The sequence below is a fragment of the Natrix helvetica genome (genome assembly GCF_964273705.1).
Source record: "Natrix helvetica genome assembly, chromosome: 3".
Lineage (NCBI taxonomy): Eukaryota > Metazoa > Chordata > Lepidosauria > Squamata > Natricidae > Natrix > Natrix helvetica.
In genome coordinates this window covers 141,640,552-141,666,657 of record NC_138549.1, presented here as the reverse complement: position 1 = coordinate 141,666,657, position 26,106 = coordinate 141,640,552, and the positions used below count along the sequence as shown (strand labels likewise).

At 42.5% G+C, this 26,106-nt stretch overlaps 1 protein-coding gene across 3 annotated transcripts in view; it reads right to left on the bottom strand.

Annotated features, from left to right (window-relative positions):
* The window catches only part of MTCL2 (microtubule crosslinking factor 2), an 89,330-nt gene that overhangs the window by 41,777 nt on the left and 21,447 nt on the right, over nt 1-26,106 (bottom strand). For all 3 annotated transcript variants that reach the window (XM_081949081.1, XM_081949083.1, XM_081949082.1), the window contains exons 2-3: nt 15,078-15,302; nt 4,343-4,501 (exon numbers count right to left, since the gene is read on the bottom strand). In XM_081949081.1, the coding sequence (XP_081805207.1) occupies nt 4,343-4,501; nt 15,078-15,302 (384 nt within the window). The remainder of the gene's footprint in view (nt 1-4,342; nt 4,502-15,077; nt 15,303-26,106) is intronic.

Sequence of the window (26,106 nt, the reverse complement as noted above, 5' to 3'; positions counted from 1 at the left end):
CACATTATGAAAGCACACACCATGTGACTCCAATCTTGTCATACAGCAGCCAACCCCTTCCTATGATCCCTAATCTCTCACTGGCAGTCTCTGCTTCTCTCACCATTTACTATTCAGCTCATGCCCTCAGGCTGCGCAGAAGCCAATCATACATTGTATGGACAGGCTGGCTAGAAAGAGAAGCAAGACGAAACATTGCCAGTCCTATCCAACATGGATGAAGAGAGCTAAGGTTTCTAAACTGGCCACAGTCATTTGCTTTGCTTTCTCTAACACTACTAACATTATCCTAACACAACCATGCAAGGAGATATGCAACCACAGGGAGAAAAACTGATGTAGCTGAACAAGAGAGGAGAATGGATTTTTACTGCAGCTGCCAAAAGATCACCATCCAATTTCATGGCCACGTTCTTGGCTCCAGAAAGAGGACAATCCACTTTGTGTAGGCTGAAAGTGTAGCCTATTCTGGTCACCCAAAGGTGCTTTTTCAGGAGGCAACTGGACTTCCTTGTTTTTTCTTTCAAGACATTTCGCTTCTCATCCAAGGAGCTTCTTCGGCTCTGACTGGATGGTGAGGAATGGAAAGATTCATACTCCTTGCAGGAGTATATGCAGGATGGAATGCGTCATTCCATCCTTTTAGAGAGTCATTGAGGCACTTCGAGGTTTATCTATGTCCTCAGAGTCACCAGAGTAGTACAAACGGTTCCTGTAGTCTGCATTTTTTTCCTCTGGAAATCCGTTCATATTCTCACACCATTTGAAGGGTGTTCATCCCAAAGAGCATAGCTAAAAATCTATGGGGATGTTTGTCATGACCTGGACGATTGAGAATCTCCATAGACTATTCTGGTTTCATTCCCAATTTTGAATCTGGAGCAGCAATGGGGTAAAACGAATCACCAGTTCCCCTCTCGCATATATGCTAGTTGTTCCCAACTCGAGGGGGCGGTGCTCATCTCTGTTTCAAAGCTGAAGAGCCAGCGCTGTCCAAAGATGTCTCCGTGGTCATATGGTCAGCATGAACAGATGCCGAAGGAACACAGAATGCTGTTAACTTCCCACCAAAGGTGGTTCCTATTTTTCTACTTGCATTTTTACATGCTTTCCAACTGCTAGGTTGGCAGAAGCTGGGAAAAGTAATGGGAGCTCACTCTGTTACACTGTGCTAGGGATTTGAACCGCTGAACTGCCAACCTTTCTGATCTACAAGCCATCAATGATACATGTATAATACAACATTTTGCTGAAATCAGTGCACCAGATTTCAGGTTACACAGTCTTCTGATCATAGTAACCACTGTACTACTGTTAGTAATTGCATAATTGAGCTTTGCTATTACTCTCCACATCCTTGATCTTCCTGGTAATACTATAATATTAACACAATGAATAATAGAGTAGACATTTATACTAAAGATCATCAAATCCAAGCCCTGTTTGGTACTGGATACAACAGAGTATTTCTGACAGATAACTGTTAAGTCTCAGTCTGAAGATCTCAGTTACAAAGAATTCACTCTTTCATGTGACAACATGTTCTCCTGGCTGACAGCTGATACATCACAAAATCGTCTGTGATGTCTAGCCTGAAACTTCTTTCTTGTAGTTTTAACCTATTGGTTGTGGTTGTATCCTTTGTAGCAGCAGAGAGCAAGTCCACTCTCTCTTCTGTGCGACAATTCTTCAGATATTAGCAGAGGTAGGCTGCTACGGGTTCACCCTGGTTCAGAAGAACCCATAGCTAACGTTATGGCTGGTTCAGAGAACCTTCAAATCCCACCCCTGGCTGACCCCACCCACCCCTCACATGGGTAACATGGATAGTAATCCCATGTTGCAGATAGTAAATGTCTGCTGTGACTGCAGCTATATAAACCTTTGGCCTTCTGTCTCAATCTTACAAATAGTTCCATTCTATAACCTCATTTTCTGGCAGTGCTTGCATGCTCAGAGGCTTTCTCTTCCTTAAGATAGTATTCCAAGCCTAGGGATTCGCTACATATACCAGTTTAAGAACTCTTGTCGTCATTACTTCAGCAAACCTAAAGTAATTTTGATTTCTCTGCTGCTTTGGGACTTTATAGTGTCTAACTACAGTGTCAATAGATCTGGATAGCATCATGATAACAGAAGAATGTTTTGCTGACAGCTCAGAAACACAGCATGGTGCTAAGTTATTGTTAGCTTGACATCCATCTGCTCTCTTCCCCCCTTATTCAGGGATTCAGATGTCCTAGCAAGCTGTACTGTTTTATTTTAGTGTATTTAATATTTTTAAAATATTAATATTTTAGTTAGACCTTAATAAAACCCTTGGCTCAAAGTTTCCATTTTGTCCTAGAAAGGCAATGCTAGCACATTTGTATGTATGCTTCTGTTCTGATTAAGTTGGGAGAAAGGGTTGCTCCCTCTGTTAATTAGAATGAAGAATGATGCCAGTCTCTGACAATGACTCTTTGTTTGCATCCCTTGATCTTCCCAGTAAATGTTTCAACTGGTTAATCCTAAAACGAGTCCAAGATGTCATTTGCCATCTGCAGAAATGAAGGAGGAGGAGGAGGAGGAGGAGGAGGAGGAGGAGGAGGAGGAGGAGGAGGAGGAGGAGGAGGAGGAGGAGAAGAAGAAGAAGAAGAAGAGGAAGAGGAAGAGGAAGAGGAAGAAGAAGAAGAAGAAGAAGAAGAAGAAGAAGAAGAAGAAGAAGAAGAAGAAGAAGAAGAAGAAGAAGGCAAAGCACAAGAGAGAGTATTAAAGCCCATGGAGCATCTATTCATCACCGTAATTTCTCTAGGCAAGGGTCAAACTGGCGGCCCATGGGCTGGATGTATCACATGCAGGCCAAGCCCGCCCCAGCACCGCAAAGGCAAAAAACATGATACATCACGATATGTTGTGTCATGTTGGGAAGTGATTGAGTTTGACATCCATGCTCTAGATCAATGGTTCTCAACCTGTGGGTTGGGACCCCTTTGGGGGTCGAATGACCCTTTCACAGGGGTCGCCTAAGATCATCAGAAAACACATATTTTCGATGGTCTTAGGAACCGAGACACCAATTTTATGGTCACAACATGAGGAACTGTATTAAAGGGTCGCAGCATTGGGAAGGTTGAGAACCACTGCTCTAGAGGGAAACAGATTTAGGCTAAAGCCATGAACAGCTCTTGAAATAGAATCTGGGAGAACTGACATCCTGACCAAAAGGAGTATCCTGCATGATGTTTCCCAGTTGCTTTCTTGAAATACACATTATTAAGGGAAACGTTAAAAGGAAGCCATAAATTAGCCAGGCCATTATACCAAGCCACAAACTAGAAAATAATCTGATGGATTAACCACTGATAGTTGTCAATCTTGAATAAAATTCTGGATCCTCATCCGTTGTTTGCAGATGTCAGAATTATACATCTTTTGCCAGTTTGAGCAACTTCTCCACATATGTTAGGAATACAGACAGAAATGGCAGAAGCAGCAAAGAAACTATATTGAGTACCCAAAAAATTTGCAGAAATAGGTGATTCCTCTTCTAGGAATGTAGTTTCTAGTGAGAGAGGTCTACTAAACTGTCATCTATGAAAACAATGCTTTGATATTTTTACTCATACAGGGAGCCATTTAGAAACCCATTGTGGCTTCCCAAAGTATTCCTGTCTGCAGTTATTTCCTGCATAGATTGGGGCTTGGAACTGAAGGACTTCACAACACTGAAGCTTTGTCAGAACAAACAGCAGCTGGATATTTGGTGGTTCACTATCTAGTCAAACCTTCCCAACATAATGGCATCCATAAACGTTGGATTTGAAAATACAAAGTCCAGGCTGGCATTATCTTTCAAATATCAAATTCACTGGACAGCTTTGAACAACTCACTCCTTCTCAGCCTAACCACTGCATGGTCTTTTCTACAATGCTGGATCTTAAGCCCTTGGGAGAAAAATCTCTATATATATAAATGGCTCTGAGTGTGTGTGTGTTCCAGCATAACTCTGGAACGCTTCGAGCAATTTCAACCAAACTTGGTACACAGATGACTTACTCTCTGGAGAAAAATACTGTAGAGGTAAGATACCCCTAACACACTGCAAGGTGTGTGTTCTGTTAAGATACAGTCTGTTGTGCCGTACTAGCTTCTACTGTACAGCGCAGTGGAGTTGCCTGGTAATGGCTTCACAGTACTCCACAAGGGGGGACCCTCTGGTAAGGGGGAAAATCCAACATTAGAAATCATGTTTGGTCTGGACATTTTTTCCCCTGTAAATAAACACTGGCCAACGCCAGGTTATCGTCTAGTTGTAAATAAAAATGATTAAGTAATGGTCCCCCCCAAAAATGAACTTACCTCTCTAAGCTTGTCCATCTCATTCTGTAACACTTGCTTAGCCAAATCACTCTCAATGAGCCGTTGGCGCAAGTCTTCATTTTCGTCCTCCAATTTAATCCGTTTTTTCTCCACTGCTTCGAGTTCATTATGGAGACGTGCAGAGACATCTTTGGCTACCTACAGACAACAGTCAAGAACAGTGCAAACCTCAGTCCTTGGTTCTGATATACAATATGCAGGCACAAGTTAATCAACAATCTATGCACCAATACAGACTTGGAGGATTTAGATATTTTACATATATTAACAAAAGGCAAGCACTAAAACAGGAAGCACACATGAGTCATTGTCTGTGAATAATGTGCCAAGGCTTTGTGTGCCTTACCAAAAGGAATATATGAGCTATTCTTACACTAATTTTACAGATCATGTCTGCAATTAGAGGAAATATGGAGGGGGAAATAAAGTTATTTGCACATCCTCTTGGTGTCCCCCCTTCTTCGCAGTAAGCAATGTGCCTCTATATTCAATACGTGACGATTGTTATGCCCTTCTGCGCTGCACTGCTCAAGAAAATTACAGCTTTTGTAGAGTGAACCTTTCACCCATAGTGGTGCATAAACAGTGCCTCTTCTGGTTGGAGGAAAGGGAATAACTGTCATATTTAAAACATGTTTATAAGCTGCATCAGAATGTTTCAGATACACGCGCCAGCAGGTTTTATGAGCAGCTCTGAATATGAATGATAGGGAATCTAGCCGCAAATCCCTATTTCCAGTACATTTAGGCTTTCCCAAGTTTACCTCTTCCTATGTCTTACAGTCCACAGATAGAATGGGAATCAAATTGATAGTGCTATTATTTTCTAATGTTTGATTGACTCATACATCAGAAGTCTTCTTTTTTTAAAAAAAAAGAATAAGAATTCATGAAGAACATGAATTAAAAGTTCATATGTCAAAGAGAAGCTATTGATTGATTCATAATCATTGACATGAACAAATGGCCAGGACCCAGAGTTTAGCAATTTGAGCACCGAATACTCCAAGTACAAGTACAGTTCTGTTATGAACATAGAATCCAATGACCACATGTAGTGGAATAACTAGAGTCTTAATTGTGAATGGCCTGTTGGATTATTGGCTCGTTGGGGAAATTTTCTCAATTCAGTCACTCTAATGAGAGACAGAGATTCAGGAGAAAAGATGTTAGGACTTTCTTTGTTCTGACTAGGGGCCCATACAAGGAAGCAGAGAACGTAAGGGGAGATTTCGTGTTAGGGTTGGCCCTAAAATTTAGAAAGCCCTGTAAGAAAGAAACAATAAGGAAAATCTGGCAAGAAACATTTAGTCAAGTGTGAGTTTGTATTTCTGTGCAGAGCTGCATGCTGGATCTTGAATTGGGGACCTTTTGTGTCTGTTTCTGTCCTATATATCCGTATTTGCTTACACCACTTACTGATGACTAAGTACCAGCTTTAAAATACAGATCTCAGCTTTGTATAATTTGTCCCAGCTAAACTATTCTCTCAAATCTCTCCATGCTGAGGCACTCTAACCTTGCCTGCAGAAACAGCTACTTAAAAATGCCCTAGGACAGGAGTCCCCAACCTTTTGGAGCTCGGGGACCACTAAACTCATAATTTTAAATCCCGCGGACCACTAATATGTTCTGCCTAATGACTAGCTGGCTGGCTGGCTGGTGGTCAAGTGACTGGGTGGGCGTGGCCAACCTGATGTCACTCACATCGAGGGGTGCCTCGCCGGCGTCTACTCGCCCCTCCCCTCCCAGCCACTCCTCACCCATCCAGACTCCTTAGGGCCCCAATAGGAAGCAGTTATTGGAACTAAGCAGTCCACATGAGAAAGAATTGGCAAAATAGCTGGATCAGTTCAAGTTGGATCTGACCAAGGAGGAGGTTCAGCAGAAGTACCTCACTGAGGACTATGGGCATAGGCTTTCCAAGCAGAGGGAAGACCTGTGAGAGTGCAAGGCCAGGTACTGGCGCCTAGAGGCTCAGCAGGCTGAGATGGTCAGCCAGTTCCAGGCCATGATGCAGTCCCACTGGAACAAGGCCTTCCAGCTCTTTGCCAACAGCAGCGCTTCCCTCCACCTTCGCCCAAAGCCCCGCACCATGAGGAACATAGTAGGGTTAATTCCTTGATCTAAGTATGATAGGATGTCTCAGTAGAGGTCATCCCCTTAATTCTCTAGATGTATCTGTTGTAGTCAAGAAGCTGAATTAGAACTGGAGAGATCCAAGTTGAAATCCATCATTAGCCAAATTCACTGGATAACTTTAGGTCAGTCTCTTATTTTCAACCCAGCTTATGTTTCTCTCATTGTAGGAGTAAAATAAAAGGACATTTCCCTACCCTGAGCTCTTGGAGAAAAGATGGGATATAAATATAATAAATAAAAATAAATAATAGATTCCTACACCCACCAAGAAGCAGCACAGAGTTTGTCATATCTGCTGAATCATATGTTCACAAAGATTTTTGACATATCTCACATATTGTGTTTTGGCCACTGTGAATAGTTGGTGTTTGAATTCTTCAGCGATAACATAATCACAATGCAGACTTTCTGATAATTAAGGACATAGATGTTATTGTTTCACTTGGCAGGGAAAGAAAAGACACTCCTCACAGAGAAAGAAGAAATTAACTTCATCCTCTTCACAAAAAATCATTTTGCTGAAAGCAAGCAGCAGAAGGGACAGATGGTAAAATTTCAGAGTTTACTCTGAAGATCCTTAGATCCTGGTCTCAATGAAGAACACTGCCAATAAATCAGGAAATCACTACAGGGAGCCTAGGAAAGAGCTCTTAAGTCACATTGGTTGCATCAGCCAAGATGCCAAATGAAGCTGGGATGGTTTTTCTCCCCCTTATAGCAATGACTGCTGCCTTCTGGTCCTCTTGGTTCCCACTCCATGTATCTGTACAACTTCCAAAATTATTTCTGAGTTTGGATTGCCTCTGCTTTATTTTTATCCCTTTCTATGTATCCTTTAGGTGAGGGGTCCCCAACTTTTTGGAGTTCAGAAACCACTAAATTCATAATTTTAAATTCCGCGGATCACTAATATTAACACTAATGAGGGATATTGCATCCACTGCATGGATACTGTATACTGACTGTCAGTTTTATTCCATAATTAGTTGTAATTTTTATTGTTATTTTATTTATGGGATTCCCAACTCTGGGTCTCTTATAACTAGCTTATTAAAAGGAAAAAAATACAACAAATCAAAGAGCAAAGTTCAAAACGCAAAAACAAAATGCGGGGGGGCCATGAGCAACCTGTTTCCAGGGCCTGGAAGAACAAGTTAAGCCTTCACTTATGAACCATATACAGGTGGATGCCATATGAAACTTTTTGGGGGGGGGGATTCCAGAGAGCAAGAATTGCAATACTGTAGAGACAATTAATTGGTCCCACAAGATGACATTATTTAATTGGTGGGATCCAGAGCACATTCACTCTGTTGGACCAAACCAGATGGGCAGAAACAACTAGAGACAAGCAGTTCCTCAGTTAGCCTGGTAATTTACCATGAAGGACTTTAAAGGCGATAACCAGCACCATGAATTGCAACCAGAAGCCTACTGGCTATTAACGCAAAACAGCAGAATTATATGTACGCAATGGAGGGCTTTCTAGAACAGAAGTCCTTAGCACCTAGGCCGTGGCCCACTACTGGGCTGCGGCCCATTCTCAACTGAGCCATGCGAGCAACAAGCTGGCAGGCACCGACATAACTTGACTCACACGAGCAGTGGGCTCGTGCATACGCACATGCGCAGCTCAACCTGCAGTCAAACTGTATGTGCGTGTGCACCGGCTTGCTGCTCGCGCAGCCTGGTTCCATCTTCCCCACCCCAGTCAGGCTGCCAAGCCACAAAGGTTGGGGACCACTGATCTAGATAGCCAGGAGCAAGAGGATTGCATTTCCCAATCTCAGTCTCTCCAAAAGCCATCCACAAACACCATAATGCAGTTTCTATGCTGTATCCTAGCCTAATTCCTGATTTGCAGTACTCCAAATGATCTGCTCCCTTGTGGAGCCCTGGATGGTTGTTGGGCTACTATTTCCTGCATAACCTTTCCAAGAATAGGAAAATAGTATATTTGGAATATGCATATAGGACAAGCCCAGAGGTCGGAGAAGGCCTCTGTATTTAAAGTGCAATGTCTTGAATAAGGCCCCCAGATTAAAAGCAAATATCTTCCAGTGAAGACATTAGTGAAGGATTACTGCCCCATAACAGGTGGGAAGAAGAAAGGATCCTGCCGTGAAAAAAGAGTCGGCCATGGCTCTGCAGCTGATGGGGAAGAGGTTGGCCTGTATTTTACCCTCTACAGTTATTTGTACAAATTCCATAGTCACACATCCTGACCATGAGAACCGAAAATTGAGCTAGTAGAGGGGTCAATCAAACCATAACTATTTCCATAGAATCAGCTTAGTATGAAACTCTAGCAACACCAAAGGACGGGGGTTGTTCCACTTATTTCCTGTTTCTTCAAGCAGAACATTCGATCACCGTGAAAGCTGAGACAACCAGAAGGCAGCTGTTACAAGCTGTAGGGAAAGAGAAGTGGGGGGAAATGCAGCCTGACAAACATTATCCACCCATGTTCTGCTCCAAAAAGAACTATTCCGTGGATTGTCCAATATGGGCAAAACAAAAGGTTTTATAGAGAAAACAGCACATTTTAAATTCCAGATGTTGTTTCCAAATGGAAGATATTCCGACAGTCTTACTCAAATACTAAAATCTGTAATTACTAGTTGTGGCCAATACAAAATTTGATACCTCAACATTTCTAGCATTTTTTTTAAAAAAGACCTCAATTAGATATAATACGAATGAGATTATAATTTGCTTTTATAGCACTTTTAATAGGCATAGAATAAACTAACACATTCATATTTCAAACAGATTATTCTAATGTTTCTACCTTTTAACTCTGACAGCCTTAAATCTCTGACATTAAAATTACATTAAACATTAAATATCCATTAATATCCATTAAATAGCATTAAACACACAAACACATTAAAATAATGCATTATTTAAAGTTATTATAAATTAAAAGCCAGTTTTTAAAAAAATATTACCACTATGCATTTAAAAATCACTTCAAATCTAGTACTCGTAGTTTAAAATGCACAGCAGGCTATCTGAATATAGCAAACTAAATTCTAAACTACATTAAACTTTAATTCCGATGTGGTGATACAATGAATGTGCACACACTGTTTACAAAGAACTAGAACTGCAGAAAAGCACATACAGACAGGATGAAATAGCACACTCTACTGATCTATGAATGAATAAAGAACAATGCTGCTAGGACATAAACTATCATTTACAAACAAAGTGTCCAAGTTGACCCAACACATTAAGCCAGAAGCAAGTAAACTACTTTATGACGGAAATGACCAATTTTGGAGAGACTTTCACAAACATCCTTTCAGTACAAGATACTGTATGTCAGAAATATCATCTTACATTATAAATAGGAGGTAAAGTTGGGAGATGATGACTTGTCTAAAACTATCTGCCAAGATATCAACAAGCAAGATTAGGGGGCTGGAGTCTAAACCATATGAAGAATGGTTAAGGGAATTGGGACTATCTAGTATAGACAGAAGGACTAGGGGTGACATGATAGCAGTGTTTTGCAATATTTGAGGGGCTGCCAAAGCACCAGAAGTCAAAACAAGAAACAATGGATGGAAACTAATCTAAGAGAGAAGCAACCTAGAAATAAGGAGAAATTTCCTAATGGTGAGAAAACAGTTAACAGTGCCTACAGAAGTCGTGGGTCACTGAAGGCGTTCAAGAACGAATTGGATAACTGTTTGTCTGAAATGATATAGGTTTTCCTGCTTGAGCAGGGGGTTGGAGTAGAAGACATCCAAAGTCCCTTACAACTCTGTTATTCTGATTCCTAGATCTTACACATGACTAGCATTCAAATGTAAATTCATGGCAGCACAGACATTTGAACACCTGTAATATTTTTCTCTCTTCAGAGACTTAGTTTATGTTCCAGATTATTCAAGGTTTGAGATGCAATAGTCTGATTACTGGTTTGCACATTCAATCTAGGCTTCCATACACCGTACAAACCAGCACAAACTGATGCAAGTTTCATTTCTAGAATCACTCATATTTGGTGCCTGGGGTACTTGGCAACAGACTTACACCTTTGTGCAAAAGGCAACTGTGTTGTTTGGGAAGAAGGTATGACTTAGAGGTTTCACTCTGTAAAGGTCTGAAGCTCAGCCCTCTTGTGTTCCTAATCCTTGAACAAGGAGCTTCAAAAATGCAAGCGTTGTCATGCCACACCCCCCCCCATGGGAATGCTGAACTAATTTCTTCTACTACAGCGGTTTATATTTCCATCACCTGTTGAATATCTACATCATTGAGTAAATGAGTTGTAGCCAGGATGCCAGACTACTAACCAAATAAAGAGAAAGCATTCCTCCATTGGAATATGTTGCCTTCTCATGTCCTTCAACGAAAAGTGCCACACCGAACAACATATGTTCCATCCAGCTGGCTTGCACAATCATCCTGAATGAAGATCTTCCAGCAACTCAAAAGACGGATTCAGCCCCTTCGGTCAGCTGCTTAGTTTTCATGATTCTAATTGAAGTTGACAAGAAATCATGTTTTAATAACCTTTCCCTAGTGTATCTATCTCCAGGACTACAGAAACTGCAATGAAGAGATTATAAGCAAAGGAAAAGGAATTCAGAGACAGAAGAAGCAGTCCAGTTACAATTGTATTTTTTTGGGGGGAGGAACCTAATATCAAAAGAATGTACAATTATGTAATTTAATGGCTCGCAAAGCATTTTCAGAATAGCCCATTCAGGACTGTATGAAAACCATTATGGATTCCCCCCCCCCCAACACACACACAAAAAGAGAAACAGTCATTGCCTTCAGCATCATGTGCAATACAAAATTAGCATCATCACAATTCATAGATTGTCCAATTGAATATCACAAAACAAAAAAGATAAAAGTTAACGTTAAAGCTAAAGAACTCTCTGACAAATTGAAAGACAAAAAAGATAAGTACAAAAAGTGGAAAGGGGGGGACATAACTAAGCAGAATATCAGCAAATAGCCCGAGCATGTAAAGATGAAGTGAGGAAAGCTAAGGCTCACAATGAAGAAAGGCTTGCCACAAAAGTAAAAAATAACACAAAAAGCTTCTTCCAACATGTTAAAAACAAGAAAAGAGTTAAGGAAACAATTGGTCCATTGTTGGGAGAAAGTGGCAAGAAGGTGACAAGCAACAGGGAGAAAGCAGAACTATTTAACTCATGTTTTGTATCTGTCTTTACACAAAGAGATAAAACAGTCCAACCTTTTGTGGCAGCACCACAAAAATCAGATTAGGAACACAAGTTGAAATAGGGAAGAAAATGGTAAGTGAGCATCTGTCTACCCTTGACAAGTTCAAATCACCAGGACCGGATGGATTACACCTCAGGGTTCTGAAGGAACTGTCAGACGAGATCTCAGAACCATTGAACTATATCTTTCAGAGATCCTGGAGCACCGGGGGAATTACCAGAGGACTGGAAAAGAGCTGATGTGGTTCCCATCTTCAAAAAAGGGAAAAAAAACAGATCCAGGAAACTACAGACCTATCAATCTGACTTCAATACCAGGAAAGATTCTGGAAAAGATAATCAAGCAACGAATTAGCGAACACCTAGAAGCAAATGAAGTAACAGCCAAAAGCCAACATGGGTTTGTCAAAAACAGATCATGCCAGACTAATCTTATTGCATTCTTTGACAAAGTGACAAAATTAGTGGACCAGAGGAATGCCATCGATATAATTTACTTGGACTTCAATAAGGCATTTGATAAGGTAGACCAGCGATGGCGAACCTTTTTTGGCTCGCGTGCCATAAGTGGGGGGAGTGCAGGGGGGTCGTGTGCAGGAGTGCTGCACCCATAATGCAATGTGTGACCCCCCAGTGTGCATGCACGCACTACAGGTGCTCCCCCTCCCATTTTTACATGCTTTTTTCGCCCTCCCCAGGCTTCAGAAGTCAATTCCGGTTTGCTCGGAGGATTGTTTTGAGCACTCCGAATGATTCAGGGACTGTCTGGAGGCTTCCTTGATGCCTCCGGAGGGCATCCGGGGGGCGGGGGCGGGCTGTTTTCGCCCTCCCCATGCTCCTATAAAGCCTCTGGAGCCTGGGGAGGGCGAAAAATGGCTTTAAAAAAGGGTGAACTCAGCTGGTCAGCGCGCGCATGCGCGCTGGCCAGCTAACAGGGCATTGCCTCGTGTGCCCTAACAAATGGCTCCGCGTGCCATAGGTTCGCCTTCACTGAGGTAGACCATAACCTACTACTAGATAAAGTAGAAGAATGTGGGTTAGACAGCATCACCACCAGATGGATTTGTAACTGGCTGACCAACCGCACTCAACGTGTAGTCCTCAATGGAACTGCATCTACATGGAGGGAAGTATGCAGTGGAGTACCCCAAGGCTCTGTTTTGGGCCCAGTACTCTTCAACATCTTCATCAATGATTTGGATGAGGGAATAAATGGGGAACTCATCAAATTTGCAGATGACACCAAGCTGGCAGGAATAGCCAACACTCCAGAAGATATGCTAAAGATACAGAAGGATCTTGACAAACTTGAACATTGGGCACTATCTAATAAAATGAAATTCAATGGTGAAAAGAGTAAGGTTCTACATTTAGGCAACAAAAACGAAATGCACAGTTACTGTATAGGTGATACCTTGCTCAACAGTAGTAATTGTGAAAGGGATCTTGGAGTCCTAGTGGACAACCATTTAAATATGAGCCCGCAGTGTGCAGCAGCTGCCCAAAAAGCCAACACAGTTCTAGGCTGCATCCACAGAGGGATAGAATCAAGATCACGTGAAGTATTAATACCACTTTATAAGGCCTTGGTAAGGCCACACTTGGAATACTGCATTCAGTTTTGGTCACCACGATGTAGAAAAGATGTGGAGACTCTAGAAAGAGTGCAGAGAAGAGCAACAAAGATGATTAGGGGATTGGAAACTAAAACATATGAAGAACGGTTGCAGGAACTGGGTATGTCTAGTTTAATAGAAAGAAGGACTAGGGGAGACATGAGAGCAGTCTTCCAATATCTCAGGGGTTGCCACAAAGAAGAGGGAGTCAAACTATTTTCCAAGGCACCTGAGGGTAGAACAAGAAGCAATGGGTGGAAACTAATCAAGGAGAGAAGCAACTTAGAACTGAGGAGAAACTTCCTGACAGTTAGAACAATTAATCAGTGGAACAGCTTGCCTCCAGAAGTTGTGAATGCCCCAACACTGGAAGTCTTTAAGAAGATGTTGGCCATTTGTCTGAAACGGTATAGGGTTTCCTGCCTAGGCAGGAGGTTGGACTAGAAGACCTCCAAGGTCCCTTCCAATTCTGCTATTGTATTATTGTATTATTGTATAAAGTAGTTAACAAATGCATTTCAAACTTCCAATAACTTCATTTTATTTTACTATTTATTTTATTTTTTATAATTTATTTTATTTTACTATAACTCCGGTCTCAGTTTGTTGAAACCCCATGGTTTCTTGTGAGAAATGACTGAAATACTACAGCAGTACAACAATTTTTCCAAGTAATTATCTCCAATTAGTTTTAAGGACAATATACCATCAGATTAATTTCTCAACAAGATTTCCACATAAAGCTGTTTTTTTTCTAAAATGTGAAATTAAATCTACTATAAGCACTTATTGAAATTAGTATAGCTCAGAAACAAACAATACTATTTCAACAACCTTGGAAAAAGAGTTTCAATTCCTCTTATATCAGACGAAAGGACTTCAGACATTTGAAGGGAGAAAGACTTTGGTCTAAGAATTGAATTTGAATTTTGAATTGAATTTTTAAATTTGTTAGCCGCTCCCTCTCCACAAAGGGACGCGGAGCGGCGTACAATAAATAAAAACACATATTATAAAATTGCACATTGTACGGAGGAGGTATAAAACACAATACAATCATTATAATAACATAGAGATATTAAAATAAGTTAAAATTAAAACCCCAATGGAAATTACAAGTTTAAAAATTGCCAGGAGGAGTAAAATGAAGCTATGGTTGAGCCAGGCCTGCTAGTTGAAAAAGGTGGGTCTTGAGTTTTGAACGGAAGGAGCGGAGGTCGGTGGTAATCCTAATATCCGGGGGGAGGTCGTTCCAGAGGGCTGGGCCCATCACAGAAGAGGCCCTACTCCTGGGCACTGCCCAGGAGTAGTATCTTGGATAAATGCCAACCAAATACTAGACTGGATAGGCAATGGTCTAAATCAGGGTGTCAAACCTAATTTCACTAAGGGCCGCATCAGGGCTGTGGTTGACCTCTGGGGGCTGGGTGGGTGAGTGACTGGGTGGGCGTGGCCAGCTGGCATGTTTTCTCTTCACACTGAGTAGACTTGGCCGAAGCCTGATCTTTCCTCTTCGCATTGGGTAGACCAGGATGGCCCCAGGGGCCGGATCTGACCACATCACGGGCTGGATCCAGCCTACGGGCCTTGAGTTTGACACCCCTGGTCTAAATAGTAGAAATCCATTCCTTATATTGCAAAATCAATAGTTTAACACAAGAGAAAGCAACTTCTTATATCCCAGCTTCATTCAACTGACTTCTTCATTCTAACGAAGAAAAAAAATTGCAAATGCAGGCTTACCTTGACATCTTGTTCAAGGCTATGGATGAGTTCTCCATCCACCTGGCCTGTCTGGGCAACACGAAGGCTGCGTCGCTCTGCTTTTCGCAAACGATACTGTAAGATACGACAGGTCTTACTGGCTTGATCCAGTTGTTGCCTTAGCTCCTGTAGTTGATAGACATCTTCTTCCATGTAGACATCTCTCATCTCCAGCATCTCTGCACGTAGTTCCTCAATCTCATCCTGGAAAAGACAAACACCGTGATCAAAGGAAGGGCAAGACAAGTAACCAAGCCTGCATTGTGGGAATATTGGGGAGTGGGAGGGACTTGTGCATGAAACAGCTACAGTGCATTTATATTTACAGGTAGTCATCAACTTACAATAGTGCATTTAGTGAGTGTTCAAAGTTATAACAGCACTGAAAAAGTGACTTATGACCATTTTTCACACTTACAACCATTGCAGCATCCCCACAAACTGAACTCACATTTATGACAGTTGCAGTGTCCCAGGGTCATGTGATCCCCTTTTGCGACTTTCTGGCAAGCAAAGTCAAGGGGAAAACCAGATTCACTTAACAAGCGTGTTATTAATTTAAGAAATGCAGTGATTCACTTAACAAATGTGGTGAGAAAAATTGTAAAATGGGGCAAAACTCACTTAACAAATTTCTCACTTAGCAACATAAATTTTGGGCACAATTGTAGTCGTACGCTGAGGACTACCTGTGTTTATTGATTATTTATTAATACAGATTATTGCATGTTGAAATGGATTAGGGGAATAGAACAAGTTTACGTCGGTGCCTTAACAATAATAAGGATGTTCTGTTTTGAAGGTCCTTCTCGGTTGAGTAGAAGCAATCTCTGTTTTGATGGAAGAGGAACCCAGAGGACAATCTCCATAAATCTATTCTGAGATAGCACATGAAGTATTAACAAAGGTACGTAGCACTTTGGTCTTCACATAAGGTCTCTCTGAATATTTTATAACAAGGAAAGTCGCAACAACTTAAGGTGTTAAATTTGCACTCCTGCATGCTCCTAAACACCATGGGAAATGAACTCTTGAACACTGCACAATCCTTCTATTTAAACTAACTGTACAGCCTTTTCATCCCAAATATTCAGAATTGCAGATAAAATAGGATGTGCAGACTGTGCATGGAGTTAAGAATATAAATGCCATTCCACTAGTGTAAAATAAAATCTGTTGCATTCTTTTAAAAAAAATAGTAACATTTATATTATTTTACTAGTAGCTTACTTTATACTATTTTTTTGTTCATGTGAGTCCTTTGTAGTGAAGTTCGCAAAGATCAAATCAAAACAGGTTTTCTCAACTCCATCTGATATGTTTCTGCCTGTGGATAATTATGTCAAAGATAAAGACATTCCAGAGAACTGATTCTCTTCTCTGGAAGGGTATGGCCACATCCACACAGTGGCATTATTGGTGTAATTCTGGCACCGAGTGTCATAACTCCAACAATATAACTTCAGTCACTTGTAAAGGAAGGCAAAATGTAGATAAACTAGCATTAAGAAAAACTGCTCACATTCCAGATCTCCAACTATAACATTTGGGCAAAAGGCAAAATTAATGGGGAAAAAAGAAGAAGACAGGACGGGAGAGGAAAAATCCCAAATGGAAGCCTTTGAAGCTAGCATGCACAAGAGAGCAGCCTACCTATGTCAATCCAACTAATTAGTTTTAGGAGATTAGAAGGAAATAAAACTACAGTATGTAAAACTTGCAAAGGGTTAGGCAGATGGCATACCAAGGAAAAAATGACACCACCAATCGGAGAGCTTAGCTTTTAGGATCACCAAGATCAGACATATGCTACCACCTAACAAGGGACATACCACTCGTATTACTGTAAACTGAAATTAGATTCCAAAATGTCTTGCATGTACTGGTGTCAGAAAATTGTATATTTCACAAGACAGGTGATTCCATAAACCACAGGAAAATATGAAAGTCTTCTTTGTTTGTGATCTCTCCAGTCCAGGTGTCTGTTGCTAGTAATACAAGCATTGTGGCTAGTATCCCAATGTCTATTATTCCTGGCAGCAGTTCTCATACAAAAAGACATGATTTCTCTAGCTTATTTCCTCTATTGATTGGCTACATTCCTTGTTCCTTCTGAGAGATGTGCAATTTTTTTTGTACATTTGCCCTTGGAAGGTGGGAGCAGTTAAATTACCCCCCCCCCCATTTCTTTGGATTAATGGTTTATCTGCTTATGATCTGCAGAAGGAAGCCAATCAGAGCAATATCCATTACATAGCCTGCGTATTGAGCAAGTGAACAAAGGATCAAGGGCTTTCCAAACCAGCCTCTCAGCCAGCCCGTCACATTCAATCATGATACAAGGCATTATCTCAAAGAATAAGATAAGTTCTCTGGGGGATCCCATCAAAATGCAATCACAGAAATGCAGTTGCTTGTTTAATATCATTTTGTACTAACTTGCAAACTTATGTAAACAACAGAAGATCTTAAATGTTTCTCAAACAGAAGCAGTTTCCACAATTTATGGGATAAATTCATGCAAATGCATGAACAAAGCACAGCACTGGCTTATGCTTAGCAAACATTGATTTCTGGCTTTTTAAAAATGAAGTAAAGTGACATGGGAACAATTGTTCAGTTTCTTTACGAGTCATTAACACAATTTTTGAAACAATTTAACTCAGTGGCACTAAATGTTTGCAACGTTTAATGCATGTGGAAACACTAATATAGCATGCAAAATTTTAAATATGTTTTGTATTAGTTAGGAAATACTATACCGTATGCACAATTTACCAGATAATACCAGGGCATTTAGGCTAATGTCCACTATTATCAGAGATATGGCCAGAAATGATGGTTTGATATGATTTGATATGAAGGTCTGCTGAAGTTAAACACGTGTTACAACACACAAGATAAATACTGCTCCTCATATTCTTGCATATGATGTGGGAATGCAAAAACAAAAAGGGCAAAACTTACATTGTGATATTTTGGCATTGCCTATCATTCATCATTATGGTTAGGAACAAACATCTATAACAGTGAGCAAATGTCAGATTCTTCTTTTTAAACAGCTGTTATGATTTTGTAGCAACTCCAACTGTTCATGTAATGTACACTGTGGTCTTTCCGTGATGGGCTTTTTCTTTAAACAATCTCACTTCTTACTTGAAAACAAAATATGCATCACACATATTAATATTGTGCCTCACTAAAGTGCTTCAAAATGGGAAAGCATTGTTTCAGTTCCTTCCTATTACAGATTGGCATTAAAAAGACATTGGTTTTTAGATGTGCCTTCAAAAGATAAAATTTTAGATCATTATCTCTTAAAGGAACAGTTCTAATTTCTTTTTCAAAAATATTCCCTGCACAATTCAAGAAAAAGAATTCTCAATGTTCATGCATTCAGCCATAATATAGTTGGGTTTTTTAATGTGGTGAGTGAATCTGGATATTATACTATTCTGCAGCATTATGTGGAAACCAAGCTACATTGGTTTGTTCAACAATCTCGAATTTAAAATCTGGTTTTGAGTTATATAAAAAAAAAGTAATCAGTGTCTAAGAATGGAGCAAAGGTGGGTTTTGCACACTCACTTATGAAGGCAACAATATTTTGGGAGCTATTCCCATGTAAGATTGAGAAAAATAATTTGTTTCTAATAGTATGTAGCTTTATTGCATGAAGTGGCAGCAATCTGTCAGCACTACATAACACTTCTCCTCCCATTCCCAATGATGTGCTTTCCTCCCATTTTCTTCCCCAAAGTAGTCATGTGCCATAATTCAAAAATGAGACTGGCAAGTTGCTGCTCTCTTATCAGGGCAGGAACAGCAGTTTCTGCTGCCGCTGCATTCAGGAAATTAAGAGGCAGAAGACCAGTTCTCTCCATTTGTATCATTTTATACTAGAAAACATTAGTTTCCTGTTGGATCATCTTGATCTGGCTACAGCCTGCCTCAGAAACAAGTTGGCCCTGAAATGGAGGCGCCACAGAAGGATATATCCCTAATGACTAACGAACAGTCCCTCTCAGAACCAGGGCAACGGGGCTAAACGGATGACCCTTTGTTAAGCTCTAAGTCATTTAAGTAGAAATCAATATTGCATACAAAAAAATATACCTAAGCGTATTAAGTATATAATTAAATAAAGACATTACTACCAGAAAATATCCAGATTCCTGTGCAATATCCTGTTTATCTTGGCATCACCTTTTTGGAACCTTTGTGGTACCTGCAGGATCCAACACTTACTGTATTTTTCGGAGTATAAGATGCACTTTTTTTCCTCAAAAAAGAGGCTGAAAATCTGGGTGCATCTTATACATCGAATACAGCATTTTTTGCCTCCCAAAGCCCTGCCTCCATCACCAAAATGGCCATGCATAGCCTTATGCAGGCTTTCAGAGAGCTCCTGGGGCTGGGAAGGGCAGAAATAAGCAAAAAATACCCCCCCCAGCCCCCAGCAGCACTCTATAAGACTCCATAAGGCTATGCATGCGATTTTTTTGACAAAAAACAGGCCCGTTTTTGCGAAAAACTGGCTGTTTTTTGCTCTCTCCCCCCTACCCCAGGAGCACTCTGCAAGCCCCCCCAAGGCTATTAATGCCTTTTATTTGAAAAAAAACCTGTTTTTTCCCTTTTGGAAAGCCCTTTAACTGATGAGAATTACATTGATCAAGTGATGTGCCAGCAGAAACAAAGTCTTAAGGTTTGTCAGCGATTTCCTTCTCCAGCACATGGATAAATACACCTGGAAACATCTACCTACCTACCTACCTACCTACTCTTTCTCTCCCTACCTACCTACTATATTTCTCTCTCTCTCTCTATCCCTCTATCTACCTACCTACCCTCTCTCCCCTCCCTATCTACTGTATTTCTCTTTCTCTCTTTCTATTTTTCTCTCTCTATCCCTCTACCTACCTACCTACCCACACTCTCTCTCCCCCTACCTACCTACTGTATTTCTCTCTCTCTCTCTCTCTCTCTCTCTCTCTCTCTCTCTCTCTCTCTCTCTCTCTCTCTCTCTCTCTCTCTCTCTTGAATGCTGGACTGATTGAAGAGACGTGGAACAGCTTAGGTAAGTAGAACAGATTTATTTCAAAAGAACCGCTAACCAGAATAACTATGTACAGAGTTCAGCACCTCGCCCTGCTTGACAGCTATTTATTCACGAGCTGTCAAGCAGGGCGACCAATGGAAAGGTGCAAACAGCCAGCCGTGCCTTAGCCAATCAGGCGCAGCTGAGCAGTTGCTGGCTGTCAGACGTAAGTCGAGGACTTGCAGCCGGTCGTAAGTCGAGGACCTAGGACAGGTCGCAAGTCGAGGACTTAACACTATCCCTCTACCCACCTACCTACCTACTCTCTCTCTCCCCCTACCTATCTACTGTATTTCTCTATTTCTATTTCTCTCTCTCTATCCCTCTACCTATCTACCTACCTACCTACACTCTCTCTCTCTCCCTATTAACTGTATTTCTCTCTTTCTATCCCTCTGTCTACCTACCTACCTACTCTTTCTCTCCCTACCTAACTACTGTATTTCTCTCTCTATCTCTTTCTATTTCTCTCTCTCTCTATCCCTGTACCAGGGATGGGTTTCTGCTGGTTCTAACCTCTTCGGTAGAAGAGGTTCCACAAATCTACCAAACCGGTTAAAAGAGATTCCTCACAGAGCGCCTGCCCCGCCCCCCTCACTCGCTTTCACTGTCCATTCCATCGGCGCTTGGAAGCGGTAGCTTGTGCGGTGCGGTCAGCCTCCTAGGATCTCCCTGAACCTGCCTAGGAGGTGTGGCCGCTAGCAAAGCATGGGGGCATTCCAGGGCATCCCCCCCACTGGTTCCCCACCTCCCTTCCCAATGAAGTTTTCCAAGGTGTGGTTTCAAAAGCAGCCTCCCATCCCTTAGCTCCCGCTAAGCTCCAGGAAGGAGGAGAAGAGCCTTTGGGGAGTGAGGAGGAGGAGAAGGGAGGAGGAGGAGGCGCGCACGCAGGGCCATGCCAGCTGGGCAACCGGCGCTAAGAAAGTGCCTCACAGCTTTTGAAGGGAGGAGGGGCGAAGGAAAGGGAGAATGCGGAGTTGCCTTTCAGGGACACCGAAGTGGCGGGAAACCAGCACCGCTGCCAGAGTCTAAAGCTTTTGGCAGCTCCAGACAGGTGAGGCAGGGAGCAGAGACCCAGTTGGTTTCCTTCGCTCCCCTTGCAAGGGAGTAGTAGGCATTGTTTTTGCACTTCTGCCTCCGCTGGACTTCGCACTCTTCTCCACGCGCTCCTCGCAACTGCAATAGACGTCCAGAAGAGGCTTTGGGGGCTAATGGGGCCTGGGCTTCCAGCCCCCGCCACTTCTGGACGTCTATTGCAATCACAAAGAGCGCACGGAGAACAGCGCCAAGTCCCGTGGAGGCAGGAAGGTTCTTGGCACTCTCCAGTCGCTTTTGCGGCTTCCCAGAGCGCCGAGAACCTTCTTGCCTCCACTGGACTTTGCGCTCTTCTCCATGCCTCCCGGCGAGTGAGCAAGCGAGCAAGCGAGGATCAGGCTGCCTGATCCTCCATCGCTCACTCACTCTTTCGCCCACCTGGACTGCTTTGGAACCGCTCTGGCTACCTCCATCAGTCCACGCCTGGCAGCTGCAGTGACATCATCAAGATGAAGAGCAAGAGGGAAGAACCTGGCTGGGAGAGGGCCCTGCTGCTGCTTAGGCAGGGCTTCGAGGCTCCTTCGCTTCCAAGCCACTTCATCTTGACGACGACGCCACAGCTGCTGGGCGAGAACGGATGTAGGTAGCTAGAGGCGATCCGGGCAGGCGAAACAGCAAGCAAGCAATGGAGGATCAGGCAGCCTTTGAATTGTTGTTCTCTCTCTAAATATTCAATCTAACTGTACTTTTCACTGCCACTTTTGACTTAGAAGAATCACTTCCAGCTGTGTTTGAGGCTTTGCACACACATTCCGCAGAATCAGTTTTAGTAACTGCTTGGATCTCTAAGAGAGCTATTCCATTTGCCAACCTGAAGCTGCATTTATCAGAGAATCTAAGCCAGTGTTTCTCAACCTTGGCAACTTGAAGATGTCCGGGCTTCAACTCCCAGAATTCTGGGAGTTGAAGTTCAGACATCTTCAAGTTGCCAAGTTGAGAAACACTGATGTAAGCTCTCTCCCAGCTTTGAGCCACTGGATCTTAATGGGCTGTGATCCAACTGCATGGCAACCAATTACATGGCAAGCAGGATCTTGCCTTCATCTAGTGTTACTGGATTAAGAGGTCGATCAAATACCAGAGGCTTTTTAGGTTCTGAAATGCGATAACATTAAGAAAGCAAGAGGAGGAAACTAGTTAGATTATAATTCATCTTAAAAAAAATTTAAAGTACATATCGAGGTAAGAACAATATGATGCAATGAATTAATTCTATTTTCTCAGTACATTTGTTTATAGGAAAAATAATTTTCTGTTAGGTATCATATGGAATTCCGATATTTAGTGAACATGTTTTAAGATGATATACAAAATGTTTGATATGCAATATCCACTACCTATTTTTATGCTAAATGTAAGATGAACATTGTCAAGATGAAGGTCATTTTAAAGGTGGAAAAAATCGTAGATGGATGAATACTTCTAGCTGGATCATAGATGGGAGACAGTGAAATGAATGTACATTTTATTGGCATACTTTTTTCTATAGATGCAGATGCTGGTGAGTCATAAAAATGCATGCATGTATGTATGTATGTATGTATGTATGTATGTATGTATGTATGTATGTATGTAGGAATTCTGGGAGTTGAAGTCCACAAGCCTTAAAGCTGTCAAGTTTGCACACAACTGGTTTTTTTTTTCTAAAGGGTTAGAGTTGCAAGGGTAACTTGACAGCTTTAAGACTTGCGTGCTTCAAATGCCAGAGTTTCTAAGCCAACATTTTGGTTGCTAAGCATGAGCATTGTTAAGTGAGTTTTACCACATTTTGCAAGTCGGCCATGCCCACCCGGTCACATGATTGCCAAGCCACTCCCACAAAACAGGCCACACCTACAGAAGAGGTTCTAAAAATTTTTGAAACCCACCACTGCCCTGTACCTACCTACTACAGACTCTCTCTCCCTACCTATCTACTGTATTTCTCTCTCTCTCTCTCTCTCTCTCTCTCTTACTTCTCTTTCTCTCTATCCCTTTATCTATCTACTTACCTACCTATCTAACTACTCTCTCTACCTACCTACCTACTGAATTTATCTTTCTTTCTCTCCCTCTCTATCCCTCTGTCTACCTACCCACTTTTTTTTAAATTTGCCTCTTCAAAACCTTGGTGCGTCTCATACTCCGGTGCGTCTTATATTCTGGAAAACATGGTAACACATTGAAGCATGCAGGAGCCATCATCATTAGGTTTGCCTGCCTACTTGATCCCTCTCCGTCACTTGAGAATGGACAAAATATTGCATAAATCAAAACAAGGTCCAATAGTTCTTAGAGATATTTCTATATGAAGGCTTTAAAATGGTTCCAGTTCATGGCTAGAAGCTAATTAGAACTGCAGTAAGGCTTACTGCTTTATATCAATTGCCCTTGAAGAGCATTTGAAGCTTCAACTTCATCAGAGGTGGGTTGCTCCTGTCTTATGTCTACACCAGTGGTCGGCAAGCCGCGGCTCGCGAGCCAAATGTGGCTCTTTACACATTTTAATGCGGCTCTTCTGTGTGCCGGGCGCCCGCACCCCTCCTTCCTCTCGGGCTTCGGAGGGAAGCTTCTTCAAAAGCCCGGGCGAGTGACAAGTCTCCCAGGCTGTAATTTGCCGAGCTGTACGCGCGCGCTTGTTTTCCATGGCGTGGAGCAGCGGCGAGATTCTGCGCGGCGAGCGATGATTCCGGGGGCCATCAGTGGGGGGGGGGGCAGGGTCCCCCGTCGCGTTCCTCATCTTCCCGGATGGCCCCTGGAATCATCGCTCGCCGCGCAGAATCTCGCCGCTGCTCCACGCCGTGGAAAACAGCCGCGTGCGCACAGCTCGGAAAATTACAGCCTGGGAGACTTGTTGTCAATCGCCCGGGCTTTTGCAAAAGCTTCCCTCCGAAGCGTTCCGAGGGAGGGCTGTAAACTTCCCTCCGAAGTCTTGGGAAGTTCTGAGGAGCCCCCCAAGGCAAAACGCCGCTGCCAGGTAGTTAAAAGTACGTCTCTGATTCGTCTCTGTCAGTCTCTCTCTGATTCCCTCTCTCACTCCCTCTCTCTGTCTGTCTGTCTCATTCACACACACACACACACTGTGGTCATCTTGTTGAGTGTTCCAATCACATTTGAAACACACTCAACAAGATGACCACAGTGTGTGTGTGTGTGTGTGTGTGTGTGTGTGTGAATGAGACAGACAGACAGAGAGGAACAGAGAGAGGGAGTGAGGGAGGGAATCAGAGAGAGACTGACAGACACACACACACACACACACACACACACACAGAGACAGAGACAGAGAGGGGGAGAAAGATAGACAGACAGAGAGAGACACACACAGAGCGAGTGATTAAGTGAATGAGTGAGACAGACACACCCACATACACAGAGTGACAGAGAGAGAGGAAGGGAGGGGAGAGAGACAGAGGGAGAGACAGAGACAGACACACTCACACACAGAGTGAGTGAGAGACAGACAGACAGACACACACACACACACACACACACACACACAGAGTGACAGATGGGGGAAGGAGGAGAGAGAGAGAGATACAGAGAGAGAGACAGACAGATAGACACCCAGAGAAAATGACAGAGGGAGACAGAGAGGGAGGGAGGGAGAGAGAGTCAAAGAGCCAGAGAGAGAGAGAGAGAGAAAGAAAAAGAAAAAAAGAAAGAAAGTGGGAGAGAGAGATGAAATGAAAAACAACAACATACAAACCTGACTTACTCAAACTATCCAAGGAAATGCAAGGCCAATGTTCACATTAGTGGTTGTGACTTTGTCAGTCATTGTCAGGATGTAATTTTCTCTACATTGTAAGGCAAATTTTACGGAATTTAACGTTATCGATAAATAATATCGTTCTAAAGTTTTTGTTTTATTAGTTGTGTTATTTGTATCCTCCCGACCTATGTGGATACTTGCATGCAGAATATTCTCAATAAAAACTTATTGAAACTAAAAACAGTGTACCATCCTATGTATTTTCGGTTTTAAAAATGCGGCTCTCCAAATAAATTTCAATCGTGGTTTTGGCGAGATTTGGCTCAGTTGAAAAAAAAGGTTGCCCACCACTGGTCTAGACGGTGCCACCTATGCTCCTGCACTCTGACTGGGCCTGGACAGAAGTCCGGTAAAACAATGTCCTGCGAATGGTGAAAATTAACCTTAAGCAGGAATGCTGGCTCAAGGCGAAGCACGACCCTGTTGCTGTAAAACACACATAAATCCTCCCTGGAAGAAAGGGCTCCCAGTTCGGACACGTGCCTAGCCGAAGTGACCACCACCAAGAACACAACCTTATAAGTGAGTAGCTTCTGGCTGACTGTCCACAACGATTCAAAAGACTTGGCCATAAGGGCCCGCAATACCTTGGGGGGTGCCACATAGGAAACCTATGAACAGGCGGGGGACGCAAGTGAGCCGCCTCCTTGAGAAACCTCCTAACTAAGGGCAGACGAGTCAGCGGAGTAGGGCCCTCACCTGGAATCACAGTGGCTAGCACCGCCAACTGCTTCTTAACAGTTGCCAGGGACAGGCCTTTATCCAAGCCGTCCTGGATGAAATCCAAAACCTGTGGGACCATGGCCCTAGCCAGGACCACGTGAGCAGACTGGCACCAAGATACAAAAGTAACTCAGGTGGAATCGTAAATCCTGTTGGTTGACTGCCTGCGGGAAGCCTCAATAGTCCTAATCACCTTCTGGGACAAGTGGTCATCTTAGGCACTCCCGCTCAATCACCACACGGCAAGTTGAAGCCACTGTGGATCTGGGTGAACCAACTTCCCATGATGCAACTTCACCTCCCCCCGGGGAATCCTCCACAGTCTCCCTACCGACAGG